This window comes from Symphalangus syndactylus, chromosome 3 (assembly GCF_028878055.3).
Source record: "Symphalangus syndactylus isolate Jambi chromosome 3, NHGRI_mSymSyn1-v2.1_pri, whole genome shotgun sequence".
In the NCBI taxonomy this organism is placed as follows: Eukaryota; Metazoa; Chordata; class Mammalia; order Primates; family Hylobatidae; genus Symphalangus; species Symphalangus syndactylus.
The window spans coordinates 28,121,632-28,144,192 of record NC_072425.2 but is presented as its reverse complement, the minus strand read 5'-3'; the positions used below and the strand labels follow the sequence as shown (position 1 = coordinate 28,144,192).

At 43.3% G+C, this 22,561-nt stretch overlaps 1 protein-coding gene across 3 annotated transcripts in view; it reads right to left on the bottom strand.

Moving 5' to 3' along the window:
• The window catches only part of ASTN2 (astrotactin 2), a 1,055,774-nt gene that overhangs the window by 477,238 nt on the left and 555,975 nt on the right, over positions 1-22,561 (bottom strand). For all 3 annotated transcript variants that reach the window (XM_063636815.1, XM_063636816.1, XM_055271311.2), the window contains one exon: positions 13,210-13,360. In XM_063636815.1, coding sequence (XP_063492885.1) covers positions 13,210-13,360 — 151 coding nt within the window. The remainder of the gene's footprint in view (positions 1-13,209; positions 13,361-22,561) is intronic.

Below are 22,561 nucleotides of genomic sequence, written 5' to 3'. Positions count from 1 at the left end.
AAAAAATTCCTTCTTTGAATGGAGACAGATGCCATATATGTTGGACCCTCAAGGAACTGAAAAGGATGAGGTTCCCAAGTCCAGTGTTCTGGGAATGGAGGTGGGTGGAAGGAAACTCACAAGTGCTGGGAATCCAGGATCAACTCCAACACCCACAGCAAGGCCAGCAAGGCACTAACCACCCAGTCCAGGGCAGGGCCCTTCAAGGTTTTATTCCCAAGGCCTCCCCAGTAGCCTGTCTGGCTGTTCTCTAGTACTAAATATTGGCTGATGGGTGACGTGCACATCATCCCCTTTAACTTTCCTGACAACTCCATGTTGAGATGCTGTTGTACATATGAGAACACAGATACTACATTGCCCAATGTCATCAACTAGAACAGCAGGAATCTGTATGCTGAGAAGCCTGACCCCAGAACTAGTGCTCTCAAATCCCCACCAATGTCATCTAGTGGTTACCGGAGTCCTCATTTTGGAGTCCTGATATCCATGCTGCCAATTCCTATCTGAGTGACAATGAACATGTCACTTCCCTTTCTGAGTTGGCTTCCACACTTACAGGATGGAGACTGCGATACCATTTTGCTGGGGTGTTATGAAGATTCAGAGATCCAAAGTTACACTTAAAAGTCATTTGAGACATTTGTTCTTTTTTTCTACCCCACCCCCTGCCTAAAAGGTTCTCCTCTTACCCAGGATGAACTCAAGATGTAACATTTTAAAATGAGCCTTAGGAAAAAACCTGCAAGGGTTTGTACCAGCTGGAGAAAAATAAATACGCTCATGTGGGTGCCAAAGATTCAAAAGAGAGAAGCAGCAGCCCAAACCAGAGTCTACACCAGAGGGAATCATTACGGAAGGAGAAAGTTCATCCTATCATTGTGCAGAAAGGAAGGATCCATGTGTGACTCTAGGGAGTAGGATCCAAAGCATCATTTTCTAGCTCTGTAAATAGACTATGGGGTCTTTGCTAGTTAGGACACAGTATCTCTCTAATGTTAGGGCCCACAAGAGGGTCTGACACAGCAGTACTTAGTCGTCCAGCTCTGAATGCAGCTAACATTCAGATGTGGGTTGTCTAATAACCAATTTTTGCTTCAACCAAAGGCAAGTTTGATCTAGCTTGATAAGATGTGCTAGATGCTGGATAATCCATTACCAACAGTCAAGAATAAAATAAAAGAGCTGCTCTATGCATACCTAAGTGGGAAAACTGTAAAACACATGATTAGCATAAAAGACAGGGTCTTGGCCACTTCCAGAAGGGAGGACAGGGTTACAATGGGAAACGGAGGCACGGTGGGTGTGCTGGGGGAGGGCTTCTGGAATGCAGACAATATTCTATTTCTTGACATGGGTGATGGTTTAGGTGAGAATTGACTAATTCGTATCGAAACTGTAAATAATGTTTTACACATTTTTCTATATATTATATTGCACAGTAAAATTGCTAAACATCTATCTATCTATCTATCTATCTATCTATCTATCTATCTATCTATCTATATCTATCTATCTTATAGTAAAACTACTAAAAGGACATGTCAACATGTTAGTAGTAGTTATTGGAGGTGACATGACTATGGGTGATATTGTTCTTTATTTTTTCTCTATACGTTCTAAATATTCTTGTATGTGCATATAATAATTTGATAATTTAAAAAAATACGTTTTAGTTGAATTGCTTCATTACCTAAATGAGGCAACAACAAAAACGTGAAGGTCAGTTCCACCACTTCTGCCTGAAATTCCTCCAATGGAGAACCTCATCTTCTCCCTAAGGTTCAATGTGCATGAAAGAACAGCTCTGCAGAGTAAGTTGAGGGGTGCCAAATCCCACTGGCTCTTATATAGGCCTATCTGCGGTGTCTTCCCCCTCTGGACCCAAGTACATCTTTGACTTAGGGACTGTGGTGGGGAAGGGAGATGCCCCAGGGAGAATCAAGTTTAACTCTGAATTTGTAGGAAGGATAGGAGCGTAGCTGAGGATTCACAGTAAACAGAGTCATGTTGAGAAACAGGGTCCCTTCATCACCTCGGACTATATTATCCCCATGATCATGGGCCTGAAAAATCACCCTTCCCTTTCAGTGATGATGAAGAAAATTTCTGAAAACCCAGGAAAGCCAGAAAAGGCTACTATGTTTCCTAGCTCACCAAGCTCCTCTCTACACAATAGGACCTAATCTTAGGAAGGCAGGTCATGGCCCTGGGTTTTGCTCATGCCTGGCTACTTTCACTGGGTCTGGCCAACAATATTGTAAGGTGCAGGGATCATTCCCATTTTATGGATCAGATTAGAGGGGCTCAGATACATTCAGCGATTTGTCCAAAGTCACACAGCTTCCCAGTTACAGGGATGGGATTTGAATCCAACTCTGAATCCTGGACAAGTCTATTCTTTTCACTGGACTGGAATTCTGATTAACTAGCCCACCTCTCTCTAGGAATGTCTGTCACTCAGCTTGGGTAGAATTTTCTCAATGAGGAGAAAGGCTATTGAGTGTTTGGTGAAACCTTCTCAATGTTTGCTCCCTCAAGGGAAAGGGATTTCAAAATACCTGGGCTAGTGGGTCAAGACTTCTTAAAGCAGGGATCAGAGAGAAGCTGGAGAATACAGGCAAAAAGATACCCTTATTATTTATAAAATTTAATAACAATAATAATAATGTCATTTGTCATCCACTTTATCCTATGATAAAAGACAAAAGAATGATGATAAAAATAAAAGCATATTATCCTGGGTAGAAGAGAGTCCGACACTGGAATTTCAGACACCTGGGTTCTATCCAAGCATAGCTCTTGTGCTCTTTAGCCTCAATTTGATCATCTTTATTTATGACCCAATGGGAATACACACACACACACACACACACACACGCGCACACACACACACACACACACACGGTTAAGATCAAGCTAGGAAGTCAGTTGTCTTAAAAAGAAAAAAAAAATGGAAAAGCTCTAGGAAAAGCAGAATGTGTAGTTCTGACTTAGAAAATTGTCCCAAAGAAACACAACTGTATGCTTTTTATGCTTCCATTTTTAAAATTACATATATAAATTCTTATTTATATTTGCATGCGCATAGGGAAGAAGTGTATGGAAGGATATATATCTATCTATATATACACCAAACCGTGGCACATTTATCTAAAGTGGGTGAGTAGTTAAGAAAGGGGCCTTGAGTTTTTTTCTTTATACATTTCAACACTATACAAATTTATTTTATTTTATAATGAGAATGAGCTACTTTCAGAAAATCAAAAAAAAAATTTTAAAGGAAGATTGATGATCAGATGGAGAAAATACCTTATGAATGCAAAAATTCTATTATTATAATTAAGATGAACACGATTATTCCAGCTTTTCGTTTCAGAGCTAAGTAGAAGGTGTCCAATGATCAGCATTCTGATGCCTCAGGAGACACTCACTGGTGCTTGGCACAGCCACTAAAAATTCTGTAGTCATGGCTTCTGACCTCCTCAAACCCTCAAGGAGACAGCAGACCCATGGCCTCATTTACTCTCCTCTGCATTGCCTCTTGCATCTGGACCCTCTCTCACAGACACAGTGCACACTTCACTGGACTCCACTCCCAAATGTACTACATTTATTTTATCACTCTCCCGATCAGAGACCCTTTAGGCTAAATACCCTAGCCTGCCCTCGGGCTGCATTCTGAAAGAAAAGCAGCACCTAAAACAGTGTGGAACACCAGATGCTCTATTGCTCCTTTTGAAAAAATCCATCCCACACCTTCATCCAAATCATGAAACACCAATACGATTTGAAAACTGTCCTTACAGACTTCTGGGAATCTCTTCTAAAGAAACAGCTCAAAACACAGAAGGTGGCTTCTGCCCAAAGGTGCTCAGAGCAGCACGGTTTATAATAGACTAAATCTGGAAGCAATCAACATGTCCAACCAGAAGACAAAGCAAATGCTGGTATGTTCCCCTTCATGAAATATTAGGCAATATTAGTGATATATTTGAATTTGTCCTGGTTAAGGGTTTTGGTATCAACCTGCTTTGGCCCAATTTGGCCCCAATTCCCTGCTCTAGAACTGAGTAGCTATGTGGTCCTCAGCAAATTACCTTAGTTTTCTTTGGCTCAGTTTTCCCATCTGTAAGAAAAGGGATAATAATGAGATCTACCTTAGACGCCTTGGATCATAGCAAGCACTCAAACAATTTTAGCTCTCATCATTGCCACCACCACCACCATCCTCAACCCTGCATGAGATATCAGATAATAATAATAGCAACCATGTTTTGTGCCTGCTTAGGGCCATGTTCTAGCCCATTGTGTAGGCATTCTCAGTTAGTCCTAACAGCAGCTTTGGCAGGCATAAGTAGTATTGTCCCCATTTTACTCAACAGGAACCCAAGGTTCAGAGGCTTTAAGTAGCTTGTCCCAAAGTCACATGGCTAGTGAATGACAAGGTAAGATTTTGGCCCAGGTTTCTCTGATGCTAAAAACTGTATACTTAAGCACTAAAGTGTCTTCCTGAAGGTAGGGGATGGTAGTGGGAGATGGTAGTGGGAGCAGGGATTTACACAGGGCTTGCAGACAACAGTTGGGAGAACTAGGAGTGCAGCTTCCATTTCCTGCCTCCAATTTGGGGCTCCCTTCTCATTATCTGCCCCCCGCCACCGTTATTTCAGGAATCAGAGGGTAAAACCCATCACTTTGGAAAAAGGGGGGCTGTTTGCTGACTTTAACAGATAATGACTTCCACACAATAAAACCAGCTTACCAGAAATACCATCAGACCCAGCAAATCCAAGTCCCAACAAAATAAAATAAGGGGAAAAATAGAGAAGGCTTCAAATGTCATGAGAAGAATAAAATATTTAATGTCATAAAAGGGTGCATAGGATTTATGAGAATGCCACACACAATAATCCTGGAACACTATTACCCCACCTAGCCACCCAGCCTGCTCCAAATTCATAAAGGAAAGATGCAAATGCACTGATTGGAAAGATGCAAATGCTTCTGATTGAGGAGCTATTCCCTCCTTTTCATTTCCCAAACTTTGAGTCCTGTGTGCAGGCATTGAATCAGTGGACACAGTACAGTTCCAATTTCCTTCTTTACTGGCCATTCTTATGTCCTTTTCCAACACAGTTCCAATTTCCTTCTTTACTGACTATTCCTATGTCCTTTTCCAACACTCACCCTCTCTAGCTTCCTCTGGATCTCTTGGATGCAGAGGAGGAGGAATAAATACTGGACATTGATAGAGAGTAAAGAGAAGAAAGTGCCCCTCCCTTTATGCTCCCTGACATTGAGGACATTCGCCTTAGACCTAGGGAACTATTCTCAGCCTTGGGAAGGTGTCTTCTGATGAATTAAGAGAATGAGCTTTGGAGTTTGACAGAGTTTGGAGTTTCTTCTGCCTTTACCTGGCTGGTTGGATTTGGGCAAGTTTCTCATACTTTCTGACTCTATTTCCTCACGGATAAAATGGGAGTAATAATAATGCTTTTCTTTTAAGGTAGCTGTGAGGATTTCCAGGGCCAGGCACATAATTAGTACTGAAATATTCTCTCTATATATCTGTATCAGTAATACTAGGCCTGATATTATTTATAGCATTTATTCATTTATTTTTAGTAGCTTTAATAATATTAGGCCTAGTATTACTGATCAACGTATTCAATACATATAGAGAATTCTCTATCTGTGGACCTATTTGACCAGAGGATACTTTGATGAAGACACCATGGGGGAGATGTGTCATCCTGTAAATCCTGTTTCCCAACCCAAGAGCCTGAAGTTATTCCCATAAAGACACCTGCCTGCTGCCTTTGCATCTTTCTAACAATTTTTAAAAAGAAAAATAGGGCAACCATCAGTCCTCTCATTTTGGATTTTGGCAAAACCTGTCTCAGTTGTCTTCTGAATCTACCATACCCCATGTGACTGATCTACAGGGATAAATTTAGCTTTGAAAGTCCATTTCTGGAAAGGAAAAACAAGTCTCCAGGGGCTAGACCCCATGGAGGCTCAGCCCAGCTGCATCGTGTTAGGAGGGTTACATGCCCAGGCAGACAGGGCTGGGCTTTCCCTGGTCAGCAGTGCCTGGGCTGTGCTCCAAGGTGACTTCTCACTCTGCTCACTCTTCTTGCTAGTCTTCCCCACCCCCTTTTGAGTTTTGTTCTTTAACTACACTGCAATTGAGTCATTAAGAGGGGGAAAGGATGAGGAATGGAGAAAAGCCATCTCTCTCCCCTACTGAACCAGATTTCAGTTTTTGCCTCCCTCTGAGCAGTGCTATAAGGCTCCTGGCCTATACTAAATGGAAATCCGTATGTTTATTCATCTTGACTTTTAGAAGGGCCGCCGCTTGTTGTTGTCTCTCAGCACCTCTGCGCAATCAGGGATCCTATGATCTTTCCTAATATCTGGCAGGCCAGATGGTTTCTTAAGTCAAAATGAAAAAAGAAAAACATGGGGCAGAGGCGGCAGAAATGTGATTGGGTGATTTGTAGGGTTGAGGAGTGTGGGATTGGTTTGAGATTGTTCTGGAATTCAGAGGCAGGGCTAAGAACTGACCACAGAGGCTCCTCCTGAAAGATACCATCACTCTAGAACCCAGCGAGTATGCAAATCCTTCCACTTCCCTTAGTCCTTTCTATGAAGGCCCTGACTATTCGATGTTGCCCCTCCTTTCTATCCTTTCCCATTATTTTTCTCCATATACCCCAGTTTCCTACCAGTTTCATTTTTCTCATGTGTGAAGTGAAGGTAATAATAATATCTGGCTCATATTATTACTGTGAGCATAAGGTTGGTTAAAAGAAGCAAAGCACTTAGAACCGTGCTTGGAACGGTCTTTGTATGGATGGTTGCTTTTATATTACTAGCTTTTTTTTTTTTGTAAAATGGACATGATAGTTCTGGGTAGGTGACAGTTATAGGCATTAATTGCCATGAACATAGGCAAAATAACACATAGTAGGTGCCCAGTGAGTGCCAGTTCTCTCTTACGACCACTCCTTTCTCTGCAATACTCACACCAATCCTCTTAGATAATTCTCACACAGAGAAACAAAGTGGTTTGTTCAAGATTATGCTGCAATCCTGCTGAAGACTGTCTTGTCTTCTGAAGGGGCTTATAAAACAAGGCTTAACTCTTGCGGTGTTTTGCTCCTGGTCCATTCACAGTGCTGGATACAGGAATGTTGCGAAATAAATAATTATACTATACAGTGACAAAGCTGATGCTATGGGGCCATTAGCTATTGGAATGTGCAACTGGAAGGGAATCTTGGAATTAAATCTAGGTTGTATTACTACCTCCCTACATGAACTTGAGCAATTTCTGTATCTTTCTAGGCCTTTGTTTTTCTATTTGTATAATGGGAGAGGGTCTCTTCTGGCTCTGGTAGCCCTTGTCTGTGTCCATGCAATGGGTAAATGGGTAGATTAAAGATGATCACACATTCTTTGCTACCCTTCCCATTGACAGGTGAAATCTAGCTGTCTCCCCCTTGAATCTGGGCTGACCTTATTGACCTGCTTGACCAATAGAATGTGGTGGAAATGATGTTCTGAGACTTCTGAGACTGGGGACTAAGAAGCCTTGCAGCTTCTGCCTAGGCAGTTAGAACACTGGATCTTGAGATGGTCCCTTGGTAAGCCCAGGTTCCATGATGTGAGAAGCCCAAGCCAAATGGGAGCCCATGAACAAATCCTCTATCCAGTTGACAGCCCCAGCTCAGGTCCAGCATAGCCAGTGTCAACCACCAATGGTGCCAGTCCTAGCCCCAGACAGGTAATAAAGGAACCCTTCTGCAAAGGACTCCCCAGTCCCAGATGCCCCATCTGTCTTTGATCAGAGACAAACCAGTTGCACCCTCCACATAGTCCTGATTCACAAATCTATAGACAAAACAAGAGTGTGTGAAGCTACTGAGTTTTGGGGTAGTTTGTTGCAAAGCAATAGAAAGCTGGAACCAGGAAAGTGAGCTATGAACTGATACTTCAAAAATGGTTAAGGAAGATGCATTGTGATCACCAGATTGTCTGGTGTTGGGTTAATCAAAAGGCTTCCCATGCTGGGAAAACCAGAAAAACACAAAAGAATGGCATTAGTGAAATGCGTCAGGGGGCAGCAGTTACTTAGAGATGGTGGTGGAAGTGTCCTCCATACGATGCTGTGATTAAGTGCTTACAGTTTTCTTTGTTTCTGTTCTCTATCTTGATTAAAATTTTGCAGCGTTTATACTGCCACACAGAATAAATGGACCCATAGCTTACATTTCAAACTGTGCCTTGCTGACATCATTATGTTTGTCAGATTTATAACATTTCTAATACACAACAATTTTTCACTCTTGGAAGCACTGAAGGGGAACACAGGCTCCCTCTCTTTTCTGATGTTTCATTCACTGTTACTTCCTCTATCACTGATCAAGGGATATGGTCTCCTTGAAAATAACGGAAAATAAAAATAATAGCATAATTATTTATATATTATTTACTGTATCACCCTCCTCATATGATCTTTTACCTGTTATCAGTATTTTATTGCTATCGTAGCAAATTACTATGCAATTGGTGGTTTAAAGTAATGCAAATTTATTATCTCACAGTTCTACAATTTAAAAGTCCAACTTGGGTCTCAATGGGCTAAAATTTAGGTTTTGGCAGGGTTGCATTCCTTTCCGGAGGTTCCAGAGGTAAGTTTATCTCTTTGCTTTTCCAGCTTCTAAACACCACTTCTCTACCTTAGCACATAACTCTCTTCCTCCAACTTCACAGCTGACAATGCTGCCTCTCTCTACCCCACTCCTCTGCTTTCCTGAGCACACTCTGATAATTCAAGATACTCTCGCTCTTTTAAGGTCAGCTAATTAGTCATCTTAATTCCATATGCAAATTTAAATCCTGCTTCTGTCATGAAAGGTAACATACCGGTCACAGGTTCTGGGAATTAGGATGTGGACATCTTTGCAGGGGCCATTATTTTGCCTACTACACATCTTATGGCCATTCTCTAATTGGCCCATTACCTATATGAGAAACATATTATCCAAAGGGAAGGTTACCACAGCAGAACCAGAAAGCTGAGCAAAAATATGTCAGATTTTTAAAATCTTGTGTTTCAAAAGTTGAGGTCTAGAAGGTAGAGCTAGTTTAGAAGTTAAAATAATAATCATCATTATAATGATGATAATAAAACAATAGAAGAATCTGTGATTCTGTTAGAGAATTACCTTCCCTCATATCCACAAAGAAGTAAAGGTCATTTGAGTTGGCGGAAGAGAGCAATGTTGGAAGTCAAACAAAGTAATCTAGAAAATGCTAATGAGTGTTCTAAAAGGGATCCCATCCTCTATCCTTACCAGGCTAAGCCAATGAGTGTATGAAGGGGATGAGGGGGTACAGAATATCAGGTGGGTTTGAGGGCTATGAAGGCAAAGGGATTCTGGGCATCACTTGCTATATAGCACAGGTTGACAGCAAGCATGGTGAGTGCTCCTCTCCACTGTGAAAACAGCCAACTACAGATCATTTCCTGGCATGTCTAGATCAAAAGAGCTCTAGACAGCTTTCCTCAGATCCTCCAGGTGGAACTGTTGGACATTTCTCAGGCCCTCTGGAGGCTAGAAAAACTAGCTGATGCACAGAGCCAGCTGGCCTTAAATGACCTTGTGGTGGAATAAAGCAGATGAGGCAGCAGCTGTACTACATACCTGTGAGTCAGGTGGGAACGGAGGGGAAGGAGAGTTATGGACAAGGGCCAAGCGACGCAGCAGGTACCAGATTAAAAAGTGGCCCAGCATCAAACATGCCCTTAGCTCCTAGGCCTTACACATACATCGGCCCTTTAACTAAAATGTGCAGTTAAGAGGTGGGAGGCAGAAAAAAACTGAAATTGACAAGAGTTAAGTTTCCACTAACAATGGAACAGAAATGAAATGAAATTCAGTTACAGAAACATAATAGAACATTAGATATGCCGTGCTCCTAAATTTGTTTGGCCCCAAATATATCCACTACATATAAGTATCAGTAATGTGGTCTCATTATCTCACTCATAAATGGTACTTTGTAAATCCCAAATCATTGCCAGTTATATTCTTTGAGCCCTTTGAGTTTTTTTTTTTTTTTAAGAAAAATCTGTAAGTACCGTTGCTCCCTTTTGAAAGATTAAGAAACTGATGCTAATGAAGTCAACATAGACTCCAAAGCTATGGTCATTCTAATGCCTAAACCCAGGCTTTAGCGCAATTCACTCGGCCCAGGCTCCTTTCCGTGATTCTTCAGCGAGAACTCATCTCGGCTCCCAGTGTGGCAAAGCAAGCCAAAGTGGCCCTGGCAGAAGGACCGATAGTGAGACATGTTCTTGGTCCTCCACCCTGCCACCTGGTGGTAAGACCTTGGAAAGTCACTCTGCTTCTGCTTCCTGAGCCTGTTTCCACATTCCTAAGGGAATCTACTGCCCAGGTTTGTTGTGAGGATGAGCTCTTAGCTTGTAGACATGCTTTGAGAATGCTAAAGTATTCTAAAAATATAAGGAATTATCATGTAATACCTGAAAGAATTTCTTAGAAGGTGAGCTACAGGAAGAAGTTTCTCTTTACAGACATGATGGAGAGTCTACAGAGAAATGAAAGGGATTTAAAATCTCAGGACAAATGTGGTATTGCCCTGTCTATTCTGAAGCACAGACAGGAGCTTGCCTTACATCCATTGAACCCTGAAGTAGCAGTTTTAAAATTACATCCTTAATCTAGAGAGGAGGGTCTTTGACAACTTCATCAGACTGTTGAATCTTCTCTTATCCCCTAGGGAATGAATGTTCTTTCTCTTTCTCTCTTTTAATTTTTCCAGTTTATATGAATAAAAGACAGAGACAAGCCCAACCTACACACACACACACACGCACCGCATGCACACACCCCTCTGTATTTGAGGTTTCATTCCTATTGGATATCTATCCTAAAAGAGAAGGGAGTTTAATTAATTTGAGAAAAGAGAACTAATGGAAAAGAGGAAAGAGGCAGACAACTTAATCCTTTGAAAAAGGTCAGCCTCACGTTCTGGACACAACACAGAACATGCTTTTGAGCTGTTTGTCCACTGGCTGGGTTTAAGACTTGAGCAAATCCTCCTCTCCCTGACTAGCACCTTTCCAATGTGCTATATGAAGGGTTAGGTTTCAATGGTCTGAGGCAGACAGCTGTTGATGTATATCAATCTAGCATCTACAACTCCTGTTGCCAGCACCCCAGTTTTTCTTGAGAGTCTATGCCTTCCCCCATCTCAGGGGCATGCGTTTCAGGTGTAGCTGCCTCCTGGTGCAAGCTCCAGGCATGGCTGGCTCTGGGATGAGCCAGGTTAATCCCCCTGACCAGCAATTGGTGCAGGGATAGATGGGCATGAGAACCAAGTTGGCACAATGAGAAGGAATCTGGTGACAGTAGTTGGAGGTACTAGGAAAGAGGTGTTTTTGTCCTGTAGGACTTGCATCCAGCCTGCAGCTGGCCCAAGAATGGCACAGTGCTAAGGAAAGCAGAGCTAAGATAAGGAGGGGGATTCCAATGACATTTCTTGAGTCCTTCAATCCAATTTTCTCCAGACTTCCACTTAAGCCAATGCATTTCCTTTTTTTTTTTTTGCCCATACCAGTTTGAGTTTAGTTTCTATCACTTGTAATCCTGAGAATTCTAATCACTAAAATTTCTAATTGCCCATTCGCCTCTGAAGAGCTGTTGATCTTTGAGTCTCAAATATAGTTTCATTGCATTATTTCATTCTAGAAGCTTCTTCGTATTGATCTCCTGACCTTTGTCTGTTTCTCAGCTGGTGCGTAGCTGCATTAAGGGCCAAGTGTGTATTCTGTCTCCCTTGGGTCTTGTTCAGAGAGCCTAGTCCAGAGCAGGATTCCCATCCCTGGTTCTATCCTTCCCTTCTTCTTCTTCTTTCTTTTTTCTTTATTTACTGAGATGGGTACTTTTGGGGTGATGAGCCAAACCAACAGATTCCCTGGGTTCTCCCTCAGTTTAAGAAACATAAGCTGAAAAGCCAGTCTGTGCTATAACGTGTCACAGGTGACTTAATAAAGCTAAGTACAGCATACAGTAAGGATACTGTATGGAAAAGAGGGTCACCTGCAGGGAGGGAAAAGGCTTTATAAAGGAGATGTCTCTGGAAAGATGTTCACTTGTTTGCTTCACAGGCTTGGAGAGCAATTCTTTCTAGGCAGAGAGAAGGTAGAAGAAAAGGTTCTGAGGCATGAAACATGCAGGCCAGTTCATAGAACTCCATCTAATTAGCTCCATTAGGCTCTAGTGTAGATTGAAATGAAGCGATAAGAGACGTGGCTGGAGAAACTGAAAAGGGACCACAGAAAGAAGAGCACTGAATGCCAGGCTGAGTTTAGCCTACGTGGCAATGTTTCCCAAGTGTATTTTCAAGATACCCCAACACACACACACACACACACACGCGTTATAAAGTCAGGTTTCCGGGACCTAATCTCCTCTCTAGAATAAAAGCTTCTAGAGGTCGAACCATGTATCTTAGGTCATTCTTATAAAACCATCAATTTTGGCACACCCTTCTGCAAGAAACAGGAACCCTCCCACATCTTCTTCTGTGACCTTGTCCCACACTAGATACTAAAATTCCAAGCAAACAAGGCTGCCTCTCCCTTCCTTCATGTCTTTGCTTGGCTGTTTCCCCTCTTTCCCTAATGTAAGTTGACTCATCTTTTGAAGCCAAAGCCAAAGCCAAAAGCCAACGTCCCAAGGAAGCCTTCTATGAAACTGAGGTCCCAGCTGAAACTTTCTCTTCTGGACCACACCAAAGCACCTGTCCATACTAGTTACACCTCATTGACATCCCCTCTACTATTGTATTCACAGAGGTAAGGCATGCCCTGTCTTACTCTCAAATGGACTGTAAGCTTCTGAAGCCCAGAAGTTCTCTAAGACCTATTGTGTGGTAGGCACTTAAGTTATAATATCTTGTTTCATTCTTCCAACAATTACAAGAGGTAGGTTTAATGATCTCACTTTACAGGTGAGGAAACCAAGGTAGGCTGGCATGCTGAAGGCTGCAGAGGCAGGTAAGGGTAGTGTGAGTATGATCCTCCTTACCAGCGTTCCCTCACAGGGCAGGGCTTCTAGCAGGTGGCCTTAGCACCTGGGCCACTGCCATGTTCCCGGGCCAATGGGCACTTACCACACATCCCGAGGAGTCCACCTGCCGGTCAGACACACACTTGAAGTTGCGAGTGCAGCCCCCATTGTTCCGAGAGCAGTCACGAACTGGCCCAAAGGAGGACAGCAGGTCATTGATGGTTTCAAAGTATGTGGACAGCATCGCTTCTTCCCTTGGAGAGAAAGGGGATGGTTAAATCCCAGAGACATTTGGATCCTTAGATTAAAAAAAAATAATGTGAATTCATTACATTTGAAACCATAACTTATTTATAATCAGGAAAATAGTAACAATCAATATTCTAAAAAGGAAACAACAACAGGTATACCATCATATGACACGGTGCTTGTCAAGTTATGATACAGAGAAATGGACCTAGAACTCTATACTCTTTATTTCATTAACACTTACGATTCTTGGAGGTAGTCATGAGATGTACACTTTACCATAAGTGAACTGTGGCTTAGCAAATTGAAGTATCTTGCTGAAGGCCACCAGCTTATAATGTGACAGAAGTGAAGTTTGTACCAACTTCCAGCTGAGTCCAAAGAGAAGGCTCTTCTTACTACCTAACTCTTAGCTTGCATCCTACCTGTTTCTACAGATTTCAGAGCTCCCTATAGCAACTCTGCTATTGGGCACGTTCCTACTATTCCAACTTTGTGAATATAAAATTGAAACCATGAAAGACTGTGGGACTGACTCCAAATCCCACAGTGTATAAACAGCAGAGCCAAGACACAAATGCAGGAGTCTGACCCTCTAGGGCCCTAGGTCCTTATTTTTCAGACTATTGCGTATAAGTCACTCCATCAAGACTGTCAGCAACAGTTGTTGGAAAGGTCATGGGATTCCAGGGAAATACATGATTCCTCCCAAGTGAGGTTCTCAAAAGATAAGACTAGACTTGATACCATAATCCATGGATCTGTCAACATTTTATGAGATGGAATTCTCTACAATGGAGGATACAGATGGATGCTTCCGATGCTGTCTTCTGCAGAAAGGGCCCGAAATAAGAGATACACTTGCACTGGGGTATATGATTCCCATACTTACAGGAGATTTTAAAGGAGCACCATGGGCAGTGAGAAGAGGCACATATCCTTCCCTGGTCTGTGCCTCATGAGGTCCAGAGCCATGAAGCAAGGGAAATGCCTGCATCCACACGTGAAGCAGGAAGAGGCTAGCACACACTAGAGGGGGTGTCTCTGTACCATCTTGCATACCTTCTCCCATTCTTCTCCACCTCAGGCTTGGACCAGGTTTGAAACTCCTAATTCATTTCCTGCCTCCAGTCTTATCCCTTCTGTCCCATCTTTCATACTGACTGTCAGTGAACTTGGTAAATCCCAGCTCTAATTAGACACTCCTCTGATCAATAGCTTCCCAGTACTTAGAGAAGAAATATAAATTAGCTTCTCTGGCATTCAGACTTCAAAGTCTGGTCCCTGGATACCTGTCCAGCCACATTTACCCTCTCCTCATATCTCTATCCACTAGGCACAGGCCTCTTCTCATTCTCTTAACACAGAATCTCTGAAAACAGGTTCTAAACTGGAAAGTTACATGCAGGGGGTTTATTGCCGAGCCCTCTTGGGAGACGCATCTATAGATGGCGAGGAAGGGCTGGGCATGGTGGCTCACGCTTGTAATCCTAGCACTTTGGGAGGCCTAGGAAGGAGGCTTGATTGAGCCCAGGAGTTCAAGACCAGCTTAGAAAATGAGGCAAAACCCTGTCTCTACAAAATTTTTTTAAATTAGCAGGGTTTAGAGGAGCCTGCCTATGGTCCCAGCTACTCAGGAGGCTGAGGTGAGAGGATCTCCTGAGCTACAGTGAGCCATGATCAAAACCCTGTCTCAAAAAAAAAAAAAAAAAAAAAAAAGGCAAGGGAAGAAGGCAGGATTTGCAGGATTTGGTAAAGGGAGAGACTGATCTACAATGTGGGGTCTAAAGTATCAGTTGTTCCTGCAGGGAGCTCTGGAGCTGAGAAAGCCATTTATGGATGTCCTGAATTAAGGCAAGGAATCCAGGCATTTGCATCCCCATAGTAGCCAGTCATTGGTGGGGGCTGCTGTCTGGAATGGGATATACTAGGATAACCCAGTTCCCTGAGGCTGAAGGCAATGCCTAGTCACTGACAGCCACAGCTGATGGGTGGGTGAGCTGGCCCTGAAGAGGGGATCTGGGTATGGTACCTGCAGGCACCTCTCTCAATCCCTAATCATGCTCTTCCTTCTGCCTGGGATATCCATTTCCAAATGCTTACCTGAAGAAATCCTAAGAATCTTTGAAAATTCTTCATATTCATTCATTCATTCATTCATTCATTCATATATTGTACAAGATTACTGAGTGCTTACCATGTACCAGGCACAATGCTAGGTGCTGGGGACACAGTAGTGACATCAGTCAGGCAAGTTCCTGACTCCCAACCTCCACAGTAGCTTTATGTTACCACCTTTGTGAAACCTTCTCTGCTTCCCCCTGCTAGAATTAATTCCTTTTCCCTGTGAGCATAGTGGCTAAATCTTTTAACTTATTGATCTTAATTATCGGCTTCACAGTCTCCCAGAGAGACCATAAGTTTTTAAAGGAAAAGGCTCAAGATTTATTCATTTCTCTTTAGCCCCCAGCACAGGGCCTGGAAGGAACGTGTGCTAGGTAAATGTTTTCAAATGAAACACAGAAAACACCCAAAGGCTTAGACGCAGTCTTCACCAATGAGTACTTTTACTAAGAACCTCCTCAGCAGGGCACTCCTCTCTGTCTCCCCAACTCTGGGTCCCCGTTCCAAATCCTTCGTGTTCAGGGATGCAGCACAGGGACAAAGAAGAAGGGTGAGGCTCTGCCAGGATTATCGCTTGCTTCCTAACTTTGTAGGGAGTGAGGTGACAGGTTTATGGGAGGAGAGAATTAACAGTTCTTGAAACGAAGCTCTGGGGAGATTTGCCACTTTTGAATCATGAAGAGAGTTGAGGATCCTGGGAAGACATTAAGGCTATTAAAATATTAATACCCTAGAAGGGAGAAGAAGAAACGGAAGGTAAGAGGAGGAGATAAGGCAGAGGGACCTGGCTGGGCACGGTGGCTCACACCTGTAATCCCAGCACTTTGGGAGGCCTAGGCAGGCTAGGTCAGGAGATCAAGACTATCCTGGCTAACATGGTGAAACCTCGTCTCTACTAACAATATAGTAGCCAGGTGTCGTGGTATGCTCCTGTAATCCCAGCTACTCGGGAAGCTGAGGCAGGAGAATTGCTTGAACCTGGCAGGCAGAGGTTGCAGTGAGCCGAGATCGTGCCACTGCACTCTAGCCTAGGTGATGCAGCGAGACTCCGTCTCAAAAAAAAAAAAAGGGGACCTGAGAAAGTGAGAGAACAAGAGATAAACAGGTAGAGAAACTGCTGAGAGGGAAAGAAGAGACACAGAGAGGCAGAAACACATACAGTCACCTGGAAACAGATAAAGGGATCTAAAGGTATGGATGGACAGACAGACAGACAGAGAGTTATAGAGGGACACAGGTCATAGAGACAGAGAGGAAAAGAAAGGCAAATAGGGGAGAGAAAGGATGTGAAAAGATAAAAAAGAAAAGATAGCATTGGAAAAAGAAAGCAAAGAGAGAAACAGAGGTGTGAGAAACAGAGGCGTAAGGAACAGATGAAAAGAAGAGACATCCTCAAGGTAAACAGCAAGTGTGTAAGTGTGCCAAGGGGAGGGAGAGAAGGTGGGAGGGGGAGTGAGAAAAGAGAGCAGGAGGAGACAAATGCAGAAGGACAGAATGAAAGGGAAGAGAAAGACACTGAGTAAGAAAGAAAACACACCCATCTCTACTAAAAATACAAAAAATTAGCTGAGCGTGGTGGCAGGCACCTGTAGTCCCAGCTACTTGGGAGGCTGAGGCAAGAGAATGGTGTGAACCCGGGAGGCGGAGCTTGCAGTGAGCCGAGATCGCGCCACTGCACTCCAGCCTGGGTGACAGAGCGAGACTCTGCCAAGAAAGAAAGAAAGAAAGAAAGAAAGAAAGAAAGAAAGAAAGAAAGAAAGAGAGAGAAAGGAAAGAAAGAACGAAAGAAAGAAAAATAGAAAGAAAGAAAGAAAGAAAGAAAGAAAGAAAGAAAGAAAGAAAGAAAGAAAGAAAGAAAGAAAGAAAGGAAAGAAAGAAAGAAAGAAAGAAAGAAAAGAGTCTGGGCGCGGTGGCTCATGCCTGTAATTCCAGCACTTTGGGAGGCTGAGGCGGGCGGATCACTTGAGGTCAGGAGTACCAGACCAGCCTGGCCAACATGGTGAAACTCCATCTCTACTAAAAATACAAAAAATAGCCGGGTGTGGTGGCTTGCGCCTGTCGTCCCAGCTACTCAGGAGGCTGAGGCAGGAGAATCACTTGAACCCAGCAGGCAGAGGTTGCAGTGAGCCAAGATGGCACCACTGCACTCCAGCCTGGGCAACAGAGTGAGACTCTGTCTCAGAAAAAAAAAAAAAAAAAGAAAACACAGAGCCATGGAGAGCAGAGACAGACAACAACAAAGAAACAAGGAAAGGGAAGTGAAAAACAAGCAAAAAAATGTCACCTTTCTCTGGAAGCTAGAGACAGTTCAAGCTATAAAAATACAAAAGCTGTCCACTTTTAAAAGGATTGATTCTGCATAAACATCAGTTACATGAGGGGAACATTACTTAAAACACAAAGACCTGACACAGGGGCCATTACTAAGTCAAGAGAAGTGATTGTGTCAGGCTAGGGAATGAAGAATCTGAGCACAAGACAGGAAAAAAGGCTTAAAGCAGACACTGGTGTTTTCTTAACTCGGGGGGCTCAATACTTCACCTCACTTGTGGAGCCCAGGGTTTAGGGTCTGTCAGATCTTAGAGCTGCCCCAATCTGGGGGCGGGGAGGGGGGGCAGTGAAGAGATGAATGGAAGAGCACTGGGGGCGGAGGCAGGCTGAACTGATGGACACCGCCCAGGTGCATCAGGAGACCGGGGTGAGAATCCCAGCTTTGCCAGCAATCACCAAAATTACCAACATCCTCTTCATTATTTAGGATTTCCTGGGCACCTGCTATGTGTTAAGCATGGTGCAAGGTTCCCTTTCTGTAATATTCCCTGTGATTTTCACAAGAGCCCTAGAAATGACAGTTTTATACCCAATGTGCAGCTGGAGAAACAGGGGCTTAGGGAAGTTATGTCACTTGCTCCAGTTCTCAATGGTGTGATGCAGTGAGGCCAGGCTGCGCACTCGAATCTGCCTGACCTCAAGTCCTGGGCTGCCTGAGTTAAACTTTAACAACTTACTCTGTGTCTTGGGCAAGTCAGAGCCCTCCTAAGAGTGAGGCCGTAAGAATGTGTGTTCAATCTCTCCGTCTTAGCAGAGGAGGACAGAATGGGCAGAGCCTGTGAGTTCTTTATGTACCTCCTGCAGCCTGATTCCTGGGCCGTGCATGTGGTCCACAATAGCCTCAATCCATGCAGGAACAAAAGGGGAAAGTACAGCGTTTAAGTTTACTAAAAGTGCCATAACAAGTACCATGAATCAGGTGACTTAAAACAACAGAAATTTATTCTCTCGCCATTCTGAAGGCCAGAAGTCCAAAATCGGGGTTTGGTAGAGCCCTGGTCCCTCTGTAGGCTCAAGGAGAGAATCCCTCCTTGCCTCTTCAGAGCCTCCCACGGCTCCCAGCCATGCTTAGCTTTCCTTGGCTGGCAGTTTCAGGACTCCTGCCTCTGTCCCCATCATCATATGGCTTTCTTGCCTGTGTGTCTGTGTGTCCTCTCCTCTTCTTAAAATGACACCATTTGGGCCGGGCGCAGTTGCTCACACCTGTAATCCCAGCACTTTGGGAGGCTGAGGCAGGTGGATCACCTGAGGTCAGGAGTTCGAGACCAGACTGACCAACATGGTGAAACCCTGTCTCTACTAAAAATGCAATAATTATCAGGGCTTGGTGGCGGGCACCTGTAATCCCACCTACTCAGGAGGCTGAAGCAGGAGAATCGCTTGAACCCGGGAGGCAGAGGTTGCAGTGAGCCGAGATCACAGCATTGCACTCCAGCCTGAGCAAAGAGCGAGACTCCATCTCAAAAAGAAAGAAAAATAAATTGACACCATTAGTTGGGTTTAGGGTCCACCTTAATCTGTTATAACCTTTTCTTAGTTATATCTGCAAAGGCCTTGTTTCTAAATAAGGCCACATTCTGAAGTTCTGGTGAACACAAATTTTGGGGGGACACAATTCATGCAATTCCACAGGGCACAAGGGAATGTGCTCACATTCACATGGTAGGACAGAGCCAGGACTAAATAAAACACCTCAGTCCTTCCCTCTTATCAAAGTGCTCCTAATACTGCACTGGCTCTTCTCACTCTAGACACTTCATGTGTCATTGTGGTCCTTATAAGGTTTGAAAAATCTTAGGGAAAGGATCATGATGAAGTCACTCTCCATATTATCTGTGCCTTTATTTGGGAGGAGAAAAGACCAACTTTAATTAAATACCTACCACACTCCAGGAACTGTGTGGTGGGTTTTCAACCACTCTACAGAACAGAGCTTGGCAAACTGTTCTGTACAGGGCTAGGCAGTAAAGATCTTAGGCTTTGCAGGCCATACAGTCTCTGTCCCAATCACTCAACTCTGCTTTTGTAATACACGAACAATCATAGACAATATGCAAAAGAATGAATGTAGCTATGTTTCAATAAAACTGTATTAAAGACGGGTGTAGTGGCTCATGCCTGTAATCCCAGCTCTTTGAGAGACTGAGGTGGGAGGATCGCTTGAGCCCAGGAGTTCAAGACCAGCCTGGGCCAACAGAGTGGGATCCCATTTCTATAATTTTTTTTTTTTTTTTTAATTAGCCAAGTGTGGTGGTATGTGCCTGTAGTACAAGTTACTCAGGAAGCTGAGGTGGGAGGATTGCTTGAGCCTGGCAAGTTTGGGGAGGTGGGGGTCAAAGATTCAGTAAGCTGTGAGCATGCTACTGCACTCCAGTCCATGTGACACAGTGAGACCCTGTCTCAAAAAAAAAAAAAAAATACTATATTTACAGAAAGACACAGCCAGATGAATTATTTTCTGTTTTAGATGTGAAAACCCTGAAGTCAGTGTTGGAGTGAGGATTTGAACCCAGGTAGGTCCAACTCCACATTCTTTCTCCTACATGAATCTTCTGAAACTCAGCCTTCTCGTCTGTAAAATGGGAACAATATCTGTCTCACTCTAAAAATACAAAATTATGATTATGAAGATATAATAACATGATATAGAAATGTGTTTTCCAAACTCTAAAACCTGATGCAAACTTATTCATTATTTATTCATTCAATAAATATCCGAGTACCTGCTGCATGCTACGTACTGAGCTGATTATTATTATGGCTTTTCTTTGGCCTCCTAGCACCTGTTTCTGTTCCTATATAACCCAGACATTGTGCAAAAGGTTCCAAACATCTCTCTGTCTCTGACATACAAATTATTTATTTTTTTCTGTTAATACTGGCTCCAAAACAGAGATAGCCAGACCCCACCAGACTGAGTGAGACAGCCATCCCCTCATTACCTGACTGGTCAAGTGCAAATGCGTCACCTGGATTCCATTTGGCTGAGTCAGCCCAAGCCCGACGCAGGGTGAGCATTAGGCAGGGTGGCTGGGAACAGATGCTGACATGCCCTGCTGTTAATAAATACGAGGAAAGGTCTGTGTCACTCATAGAGAGATGTGAATGGATGATGCCAAGCCAAGACAGTGACAAGTCCCTCACTGATGCAGATTAATCATTCTCTGGTAATAGCCGGCAACCTTGTTTCCTGAGCTCCCTAGGAAGGAGGAAGCTAAGACAATGTACTGATAAAAATCAAGCTCAAGGCAGGCGCAGTGCCGCACGCCTGTAATCCCAGCACATTGGGAGGCCGAGGTGGACAGATCACGAGGTCAGGAGATCGAGACCATCCTGGCTAACATGGTGAAAAACCCTGTCTCTACTAAAAATACAAAAAATTAGCTGGGTATGGTGGTGGGTGCCTGTAGTCCCAGTTACTCAGGAGGCTGAGGCAGGAGAATCGCTTGAACCAGGGTGGCGGAGGTTGCAGTGAGCCAAGATCGTGCCACTGCACTCCAGCCTGGGCAACAAAGCTAGAGTCTGTCTCAAAATAAATAAAATAAAATAAAATAAAAAATCCAGCTCAGTTTTTTTATTTTAAAGAAAGAACGCTTTGTTGAGATATAATTCACATACCATATGATTTACCTACTTAAAGTGTACAGTTTAAGCAGGGTACAGTTTAAGTGATCAATATTTAAATATTTTCATCAACCCAAAGAGAAACCCTGCCTCTATTATGAGTCCCTGCCTACTTCCTCCCAATGACCCTAGTGTTGGGAAACCACTGATCTTCTGTCTTTATAGATTTACCAACTCTGAACACTTCATATAAATTAAGTTATACGATATGTAGCCTTTTGTGACGGGCTACTTTCAGTTAGCATCGTGTTTTCAAGGCTTATCCATGTTTCGGCATGTATCACTACTTCATTCCTTTTGTACTGCCAAATTATATTCCATTATATAGATATTCCACATTTTATTAATCCATCATTAGTTGATGGACATTTTGGATGTTTCCACTTTTCAGTTACTATGAATAACGCTGCTATGAACATTCATATACAGGTTTTTATGTAGATACATGTTTTCATATATCTTGCGGCCCCCCCTGCCCTGGGATTTAGGGAGCCTTCTCAGCCCCTAACGGCATGAGCCACAGTGTAGAACAGTAGACAAGAAGGCAAGTTTGTCTGGAGTCAGACTGCCCTGAGATGGAATCCCAGCTTCACTCACTATGAGACCTTGGGCAAGCCTCTTCTTTTTGAGACGGAGTCTCACTCTGTCACCCAGGCTGGAGTGCAGTGGCATGATCTCGGCTCACTGCAACCTCCACCTCCCGTTTCAAGTGATTCTCCTGCCTCAGCCTTCCAAGTAGCTGGGACTACAGGAATGTGCTACCACGCCAGACTAATTTTTGTATTTTTAGTAGAGATGGGGTTTCACCATGTTGGGTAGGCTGGTTTTGAACTTCTGACCTCAGGTAATCCAGAGACCTTGGGCAAGTCTCTTAAACCCTGAGTCTCAATTTTCTCATCTGTAATATGTGGATATTAATACCTAACTAGCAGAGGTAGCATGACTAATACATTAGAGAGCAAATGTGTCAAATGCCTGGCACACAGTAAGTGCCTAACAACTGGTAATAAGTGGTACCATCTGAAAGTCCCTCAAAGTTGCAAGAACCATGCCTTGAGAATGTTGAGAAGCTCAGTGTAGGAGAAGGGATGAAAGATCTGAGACCCCATATGGTCCATTTACTCAGT